General features: G+C 37.9%; 1 protein-coding gene across 1 annotated transcript in view; it reads right to left on the bottom strand.

The window, feature by feature from the left end:
• Positions 1–877: 877 nt before the first annotated feature.
• The window catches only part of LOC124605874 (N66 matrix protein-like), a 72,815-nt gene continuing 63,047 nt past the window's right edge, over positions 878–10,645 (bottom strand). Inside the window, exon 3 of the mRNA XM_047137822.1 lies at positions 878–1,008. Coding sequence (XP_046993778.1) covers positions 878–1,008 — 131 coding nt within the window. The remainder of the gene's footprint in view (positions 1,009–10,645) is intronic.

Raw genomic sequence — 10,645 nt, 5'->3', positions numbered from 1 at the left:
TTTGCTCCAATGAGGGAAATTTTTGAAAGCTTCAATTCTTCACTTCCATTGTATTTCATTCCTGGTCTACATACAACAGTGGATGAGTGTTGTCTTTGTTCCGTGGTCGCTGTCCATTCAAGGTGTTTCTAAAAGAAAAACCTGGAAAATACGGCATTCTAATTCGAATGCTGTCTGATTCTGAGACTAGATATGTGATCAGCATGGACATCTATACAGGCAAGTCAGGAAATACACAGCATTCAAATGGACCGATGGAAATTGTAAAGAGACTAATAAAACCTATTGAAAAATCAGGCCGTAATGTTACCACAGATCGGTACTATACTTCAGTGGAGCTTGCTGAGACTCTATGGAATGATTTTCACCTCACACTTGTTGGCACCCTACAGTCTAACAGACGACACATACCTGAAGAGCTGAAGACTACAACTGGCCGCAGTTTACACTCTTCCATCTTTGCTTATACTGACCCTCAGACACAGAGGCCACCAGTTACTCTTGCATCAACGCTAGTCCGCGAGAAGTCAAAACGACTGCTGTTGATGCTTTCAACTTATCACTCAGAAGGGGTGTTGAATGAAGACTCAATAAAGACTAACATAAATCTTTTTTATAATTCTACAAAGGGAGGCGTGGACACCATAGACCAGATGGCAAGACACTACAGCACAAAGAGAGGAACAAGAAGGTGGCCTTTGTCCCTCTTCTACACACTCATTGACATTGCAGCAATAAATGCATATTCACTCTTCCTCCTCAACTTTCCGAATTGGAAAAAGAATTTGCTAAACCGCAGAAGAGTTTTTATCACTAACTTAGGTCTCTAACTAATAAGATCTCAAGTAGATAAACGGGCACAAAATTTGTATGGACTTCAGAAGCCAGTAATAATGGCAATGGAAAGCATCACACAACGGAAGCTCAGCTGCTCTGTAGAACCATCATCCTCAACAGCAGAACCAGGAACACGTGGACGGTGCCACCTATGCTGCCAAGAAGCTGCATCTAAAAAGATCAAGTACAACAAGCTGGGAAAGTCAACTGTTACCTGCTCTCAGTGCCACAAACACGTCTGTGGGAAACACTGCAGGAAGACAGTGTTGTGTGAAAAATGCGTTGCAGAATGAGACAGTAAATTTTGTTTGCTTCATGTAGTATATCGAATTAAAAAGGTCGTTTTCATAAGAAAACACTATTTTGAAACATTATTCCAAAAAATATATAAACTGAATCTCGTGATTTGTTCATTTTATTCCTATTATAATAACATCTTTTATTATCCAGTATACAAAAACAATGTCTAAGCATTTTGAATTGTTATTAGAGGTATCAGAAGTAAATAAACTTGATTTATGATAAAATAAATTGTGGTATTCTTTATGGGCCTTTGAGGTATTACATGTAACAAACAATATGTTGGTAATGCTACAGTTAACTATCATAAACAATCAATATATCTACTGTGTGCAATTTGTTAAATACTTAGAATCACTTGGTTAAACAAGACATGAACATATGAACATGAGATATTTGATTTTCTAGTTTTAATCTTCTTATTAAATAAACATTAAATAAAGACACTCACCTTCAAAATTGCTGGCAACTGTTCATGTGTGATGTTGACTTCGCCATAGTACATAAAATCAACTATTATTTTCAAGACACTGTACTTAACATCTGTCAGTATAACAATTGGATGCTGGCATGGGTTCATTGTAAACAGCATCTGTGTGAAGACAAAAGCATCAGATAACTAAAGCATCCAAAAAGATATGTGAAGTATACACAAGTATTAAGAGGAGGAATTTTTAAACCCCCAATTTTTATTATTACAGTTTCAGCCAACAAAAGAAGTTTAGCTTGTAATAGGAGCTAGAAATGGGCCTCCAAAACACAAAAGTAAACTTTTGATCTCGCAAGTAACACTTCTCATGAGACTCTCATTAGATATCAAAAAAATATTAAACGTACAAATATCATTGCTAAATGTGTCTGCAGAATCTGTAATTCTCAAATTAAATAATATTTACTTCACACCAAAACTCAACAAATATGTATTTTATCTCATGAGCAACTGAATTACAGTAGTTTCTGTGTCTTGTGCAGGTGTACTCTCATCGCAGTGGTAGAAGGGAAGAGTCCAGGAAGTCACGTGACTGGGCTGAAATCAGACTTTGTCTATCACAAGAGCACTATATGCAAATCATCACAATCGGCGGCAACCACATGGCAGGTCCTGACATACGGAACACTCCATCTTTAAAATTGTGCAGGCAATGGGCTTATTATGTGCCACAATCATGAGTTTACTGTGAGCAGCTTGATTCAGAAAATGCTGCCACTGCTACCAGTATCAGGTGGTATGGGCAAAAATATGTTTACTAATCAGGTTGCTGTAGGTCATTGTGAATTGTATCTAAAGGTAGATAAACCATACTGCTTCAAATCACTCATCAGTTGACTGTGGGACAATAACAGGTGGTGACCAACCACATCACTCAGAACTACTAGCACAAAATACGAGATGGTGCCAGCACACCTAACTGGATAGGCTGCCTGCTCTAGTTCTAGTGACCAATCATAGATGCTGTGACTGAATACGTAGCATGTAACTTCAAACACATTACACGTTTCAATACCCCTGTGAGACTGTAGCCAGTATGAACTTCTCATTTGTGGTCTCTCTCTCTCTCTCTCTCTCTCTCTCTCTCTCTCTCTCTGTAATCATGCAGTGCAAGGAAACCACTGGAGTAAGACTTAAGATTGAAACCAATATTTACACATTGAATACACGGGAAGGTCTAAAAAGCTAAGTATGGAGTACATTTTTGTTGGTTGTAGATGAAAACAGTGCATCTACTGGGTACATATTGTACATAAACTGCTCCACATTATTGTGTTTACAGTCGAGAATCACTCTTTTAAAGAAACACAGTTGTAAGAAACCTCACATAGATGCAGCTCCTTCAAGGATATCAGCACCAGCAGTAATAAAAAATAGTATTACGGGAAAGTGTGTTGCAATGGGTGCTAAAGATATAAGACCTTTTAATGCTGTTTCCAGTGAAGGTTTCTGAGAACTAGGCCAAGAATTAATACATCTAGGTGCACATTATGGAGAAATTAACGTGGGAGATGTCATGTCACGTCCCTCTACTATAAGCAGACATGTCAAAGAACAAGCTGATGAAATACGAAACAGCATAATGCCTTCGGTTATAGTGGAAGTAATTAATAAAACACGTGCCGCCGACCGTGGACGTGTGGATTGATTTGCATAATCAGGTGCACTATTTGATGCTTATAACACATTACATTAACACAGATTGGTCTCTTGTGAACAATGTTATATTTACAACAAAACTCCCAGATGTTAAGAGGAGGGGAATAAATATTATAAGACAAATTGAAGAGAGGATTACTGATTGGAACATTTCACCAGACAGGTTGAACAGTTTTGTTTGTGTCTCCAACCAGGGTGCCAATGTAATAGATGCTTTGGAAAAATCAGGAAAGGACTGCCTGTGCTACTCATTGTATAAACACAGCACTTAGCCATACTTTCCATGAAGATAGCTTCTTGTTAAATCATGCCCTGAACTTCGCATCAACAATAAATACTGCAAAATGCATTGTAAGGTGCATTAAGAAAAGTGGTCTCTGCTCATCTTTGAAATCATCATTGAAACAAGAGGTGTGCACATCCTGAAACACCTAGCACACTATGTAGGAATCCTTACACATTCAGTATAATGAAGCTGCTGCTTTGCTGATGGAAAAGGACTCCACTGACAGATTGCAAGGATATGATAATGAGCTTGCAGGAAAAATTGCACATTTTCTGAGACCATTTAAAGAGGCCACAATTGAATTAGAAAGTGAAAAAAACCAACAATCCGGTTAGTTGTGCTTTGGTTTCACAAACTGCAACAAATTTGCAGTGTCAATGACACTGACAGTCAGGTGAGTGAGTACTGTAGTTAAAAGCACTGTTTCATTATAATATGCGATAGATTTATAAATAACTAGTGTAATTGATGTGTACTAAAAGATACGTATTTTTTAACAGGAGGTACAAAGAATTAAAAATCAAGCCTTGACTTTTGTTTGTGAGAAGATTGTGATCACTTCCAGACGTAAAATAGCTACGTTTCTTTGGCCATCTTTCTGTGGTCTTAATATGCTTGAAATAAATGAAAAGCAGAACATTCTTAGCAATGTGTGCTACTTACAAGGTACAACATGCAATCATTAACATAATCATTTTTGCAGAGTTCATGGATAGTGCATTATTGAGAAATGGGAATGTTATAATCTGCATAATATTTCATTAATGTAAAACACCTTGTTTTTATGGGAACATTTCAGTGATTTCCACATCAGTTTGGTATTACTTGTCTCTTTTGTTTATTTTCATAGATCCTTCAAGTACTGTGTCATCACCACCCAGAAAGAGAGATCATTTCAAGGAATGGAGGAACAACAGATCATCCGCAGCAGATGAAATAGATATCTACATTTTAATGCATGCCGGAGATGATGGTGATACCTTAAACTGGTGGAGCAGACAAGAAACAGATCTGCCAGGCCTGACTGCAGTTGCAACATTTATTTTATGTATCGCAGCAACAAGCACACCTACTGAAAGATGCTTTAGTAAATCTGGCAAGTTACTAAATGGTCACCACAGTCAATTAAATCTGGAACGTGTTAGTCATTTACTGCTGATCAATAATAACTGTAATTTTTTTGAAAAGTATGGCATGTTACATCTGTAAATGTTTAATGCTTGTGTGCTTTCTTTATCAAGATGGTTGTCTTCTATATTACAGGGACAGAACTTATTTAATGTTTCCTATTAATGAAAGGAAAAATACATCTTCTGTTTGGAAATGAGACTCATCTTCTATCAGTGATTGTATTGAAATATTTTACTTTCCAAGTGCTTTATGAATTTAACTGTGTCACATTCCCATTCTGGGAAACATTACTTTTGAATTAAAAGAGAGAGAGAGACAGAGATAAAAACAGAGTGTGAGTGAGTGAGTGAGTGAGTGAGTGAGTGAGTGAGTGGCGTTGGATTTGTACACTACAGTACAGCGAGCTGGAGTGAGGCGAGGCGGCAGCGGTGACCGGTCATGCTCAGTTATCTGAATGTCCATAGCACATGCAGTACTTTTTTACTTAAGTTGTTAAAGTACTAAATGTTTACCATATTTTGAACACATTTTCATACTCCAGTGTCCATACCCTTGATGAATAACCACAATTAAATCAAGTTCTACTGATTTTGGTACATACAGTCTCCATCTGAGTCCAACTTTCTTTCCTCTCCTAAACAAAACATGATTTACTGTAATCCATTGTACCACATCATTCTCCATTGTCTGTCCTTGGTCCAAGGTCTTCCACTTATCCCCAAAGTATGGATTACAGTGATGCCCTCCTTTATTCTTAAGGCCACATTTCTTACTTCATTATTAGCAGAACTTACTGATAAAACATTAATGCTGAAGATAACTCCAGGACCTTCCATTCTCAGTAAACCCTTCATGCACAACAATGGCAAGTGTGGTAACATGTCAGGAACTGCATTTTGCAAACCCTCTGTATACATAATTTTAATTTGATATTCTTGCAGAAACGGTACCCAACATATGCCATGTAGCCATGTAGCAGTCAATTTGCCATAAGGAAAGCAAGTGCTTGGTGATCAGTATACACTATTGTCTTAGATCCCCAAACTGGAATTATAAATTTTTTTATAGGCCACACTATAGCAAATAATTCTGTATCTGCTACTGTGTAGACCAATTCTTTTTTTTTTTTTAGAGTTTGACTTGGAAAAGTTAGTCTATTATGTTCTCCCATGCTAATATTCAACTCTCCTCTAAACAACTCGCACACTATTCCATACTATGAAGCATCAGTCCATCTGTGGGTATTTTAAAATTGGTTCCTCTACTAGAGCTGCTTTAATTTAAGGCCTTAGACTCTTCTTTCTCCCATATCGATTTAGTGGTCATACATTCAATTGTTCTGGATAGGGTTTACAGAAAAAAGATGATTCATTTTGATCTTAAACCTACATATGTGTTTACAAAATACTCCAGGTTTATCTGAGAGATCTTTACTACACTTTGTCAATATATGGTATAGATCAAGATTCCATGACTTACCAAACGGGAAAGCGCTGGTAGATAGGCACAATAAAAGAAGACTGCTTGTGTCTGTATATGTGTGGATGGATATGTGTGTGTGTGTGTGTGTGTGTGTGTGTGTGTGTGTGTGTGTGTGTGTGTGTGCGCGAGAGTGTATTCCTGTCCTTTTTTCCCCCCTAAGGTAAGTCTTTTCGCTCCTGGGATTGGAATGACTCCTTACCCTCTCCCTTAAAACCCACATCCTTTCATCTTTCCCTCTCCTTCCCTCTTTCCTGATGAAGCAACCGTGGGTTGCGAAAGCTTGAAATTTTGTGTGTTCTTTTATTGTGCCTATCTACCGGCGCTTTCCCATTTGGTAAGTCATAGAATCTTTGTTTATAATATATTTTTCCCATGTGGAATGTTTCTTTCTATTTTATTTATGGTATAGATCATTTTTCTATAATTCATTTGACAGACCAGATTATAAGCTTTCATACTAATTAGTTCTCCCAGTGTACTTTTTGTATCCAAGGTGTTCTCTAAATAAATCATGGTGCTCGCTGCTACAAGGCAAATGTTAAATGTCTTGGTGTTACCAGTAATCTTCCCACTAAATGATACTGCATATACTTGGTCTTAAGTTAATAACTGTACTGAAAAATCCAGTATTACTTTAAATCTTATCAGCCAATCAATATCTAATAACAACTGCATGTTTACTTTAGGCATTACTAAGCATGTCTGAACAAATGTAAAATTGTTTAATGCTATCAGTAAGTGCACTTCTTGCTTAATTGTCTTGCTTTGCTTCCAGTTATTCCTACTAGTATACTGCAGTAATGGGCAGTATTGGTTACACACTCTTACGATTTGATACTTTGAATGACTACTCAGACACAGTAGAAATTTCATTTCCCAAATCTATGTACACACGCACTTCCTGATTGTCATTCATTCCTGATAGTACTAGTTTAGTAAACTTGATACCTGTTTGTCTTCTTCAGCAAGTAAGTAATTTTGTAATGGTTTTATCTCACTAAATGCAACTAACTCTTTTCATATGGGCATACACTTAGTTTGGCACGTACTGAATCATGACACCTTGACAAGGATACCAATCATTTTTAATTACTATTGTTGTTTGGTTTGTCAAAAAAAAGCTACACTATTCTAGCACCTTCCTTTAGGTCACTATTTGTTAATGTTTGTGTATCAGCACTTCATATGTCCCATCTTTTTTGTTTAGATTTGTTATTCTGACTTATTTACCTGACAGTAATTAACCTCTCATTTTTCTGGTATTTATGGTTAAATTTACCTCCTATCTTTCTAGAATCTTCCCACTTTTGTGGTAATGATCTGGAAAACACTTGCAGGCAGTACTTTGGATGTACTTTTCCATCTGGTTTAAATTTTGGAATATGCTTACAGAAGTTCATTCTGCTTCCTAACTAATTCCTCTAATACTATTTTTGTATCAAAAGATTTGAACTTTAACTTGACTTTCTATTAATTTCCCTTCTAGTTTTTACCAATTCATCCCATAGTCTTTTAAATTCATTAGTGTTGTTAATGGCTTCATCCCTGAAAAGCTGTCCATTTCCAAAAGTGTGTGAAGTCTCCTGAAATTTTTGATCTAACAATACTTGTATTTTTCTCCAAATGTGGATGTATCTCATGTGAATATATGATATCTTCACTTCATTTCTCAGTACTAAAATTTCTATGTGCATTTGCATATCTGAAATCTGCTCTTTTACAAACTTACATTCTGTTTCTGCAAAGTTATGTAAACTGTCTATGTCCACATGGAAATCTTTCATATATTCATGTATTTCTTACCGAACTAAGTACCACCATTTCAAGACTCCGGCGGGTATTTCTTATTTTAACATGTTGAGCCTTTGATCTAGCTTATGTCCTAAACATGTCTAATACTTCATATACTTCATGAGTGTCTTCAGTCTGAGTTTGTAATTCTTGTTGCAGTCTGTTTCGGTTCCCCATGGCTTGCTCATGAGTATCTTTAGACTGATTTCATAAGTCTTGACATAGTTGCACAAACTTATCATTAATACTCTCTTTAAATTTATCGTAACTTTTACTTGTACGAATCCTTATTGATTTTCAAAAAAATTTCATTTTATTATTCTACTACTTGTGAATACTTTCAATTTGGCTCTGTATGTCTTCCAGTTTTTGCAATGACATTTCAATATTAACTTCTGTCGATATTTTCCTTGTTATCACTGGCATAAACATACTTGTAAATATTACAAAATGACCACACTACACCCAAAAAAAAAAAGTTTGAAGAGAAATACTCTTGTAGCTAACTGTTGTCATAATGCACACAGGTGATGGGCTGGTCATTGACGATTGCATAATGAAAACACAGTGGTTTAGATCGCATGCTGGCGCCATGGTGGTGTAGACTGCATTCTGGCAACGGATCAGTTTTTGATGACTGCACGATGGCCACATGTCGCTGGTTGCATGCTTGCTCTTGATGGGTCATCTACAGCTGTGTGTTTCATCTGTTTAGAAGGGTGCTCTCAGCCCTTGGCAACAGGTCTTCTCTTTGCTAATTTAATATGGAAGTTTTTCCTTTCAATCAGTTTTTTATCTGCCATTTTCCACATACAACCATGTGGTGGCCATGTGGAGAGTTTATTAGTGGCTGATGACTGCTTCAGCAATGTCTGTTCTAGCATCACCACCTGTACACTCCCTTATTACTAGGGTTGCCCGGAAAGTGAAGCACTGCATCTTTTTCTTCAACAATCCTGTATTGGCGATTAGAAATCTACTCTGTAGGAATCAACATGGGTTTCACAAAAGACGGTCGTGTGAAACCCAGCTCACACTATTCATCCACGAGACTCAGAGGGCCATAGACACGGGTTCACAGGTAGATGCCATGTTTCTTGACTTCCGCAAGGCATTCGATACAGTTCCCCACAGTCGTTTAATGAACAAAGTAAGAGCACATGGACTATCAGACCAATTGTGTGCTTGGATTGAAGATTTCCTAGATAACAGAATGCAGCATGTCATTCTCAATGGAGAGAAGTCTTCTGAAGTAAGAATGATTTCAGGTGTGCCGCAGGGGAGTGTCATAGGACTGTTGCTATTCACAATATACATAAATGACCTTGTGGATGGCATCGGAAGTTCACTGAGGCTTTTTGCAGATGATGCTGTGGTGTGTCGAGAGGTTGTAACAATGGAAAACTGTACTGAAATGCAGGAGGATCTGCAGCGAATTGACGTATGATGCAGGGAATGGAAATTGAATCTCAATATAGACAACTGTAATGTGCTGCAAATACATAGAAATATAGTTCCCTTATCATTTAGCTACAAAATAGCAGGTAAGCAACTGGAAGCAGTTAATTCCATAAATTATCTGGGAGTATGCATTAGGAGTGATTTAAAATAGAATGATCATATTAAGTTGATCGTCAGTAAAGCAGATGCCAGACTGAGATTCATTGCAAGAATCCTAAGGAAATGCAATCCGAAAACAAAGGAAGTAGGTTACAGTACACTTGTTCACCCACTGCTTGAATACTGCTCAGCAGTGTGGGATCCGTACCAGATAGGGAAGAGAGAGAGAAGATCCAACGGAGAGCAGCGCGCTTCGTTACATGATCATTTAGTAATCGCGAAAGCATTACGGAGATGATAGATAAACTCCAGTGGAAGACTCTGCAGGAGAGATGCTCAGTAGCTCGGTACTGGCTTTTGTTAAAGTTTTGAGAACATACCTTCACCGAAGAATCAAGCAGTATATTGCTCCCTCCTACGTATATCTCGCGAAGAGACCATGAGGATAAAATCAGAGGGATTGGAGCCCACACAGAAGCATACCGACAATCCTTCTTTCCACGAACAATACGAGATTGGAATAGAAGGGTGAACCGATAGAGGTACTCAGGGTACCCTCCGCCACATGCCGTCAGGTGGTTTGCAGAGTATGGATATGGATGTAGATGTAGATGTAGATGAATACAATGATAATTACACACACGGAAGACTAGTGCTTAATCTACACATCCTATTTTCCGCATAATCTCCACCCAGTTCCAGGGCCTCCCTCACACACGAAACAAGGGCGTATATGCCCTGTCTACACAAATCCCTGCTCTAGTGGCAGAGCCAGTGTTTCACTGTGTGAATCACCTCCTCATCACCCTCAAAATGTTTTCGAGGTATGGCATCCTTTAATGGCCCAAACAAGTGGAAGTCGGAGGGGGCTAGGTCAGGGCTGTAGGATGGATGGAGTAACATTGTCGATCCCAGTTTTGCAATGTTTCCTGCAGTCCTCAGACTTGGTTTGCTGCTACACAATAACTCTTGGCCCCACATCTACTGGTTTTCTGTGGCACAAAAGTCACCAGAAGAGCATCTTGAATTTTGTTAATGTGTTGACATATACTTCTTAATTAGTGTTACCACCTCTTGGCATCACATCAATGAGAATCACACTGTCACAG

This window comes from Schistocerca americana, chromosome 3 (assembly GCF_021461395.2).
Source record: "Schistocerca americana isolate TAMUIC-IGC-003095 chromosome 3, iqSchAmer2.1, whole genome shotgun sequence".
Classification (NCBI taxonomy): Eukaryota; Metazoa; Arthropoda; class Insecta; order Orthoptera; family Acrididae; genus Schistocerca; species Schistocerca americana.
The sequence above is the reverse complement of the archived record's forward strand: the minus strand, read 5'-3'. Positions and strand labels throughout refer to the sequence as shown.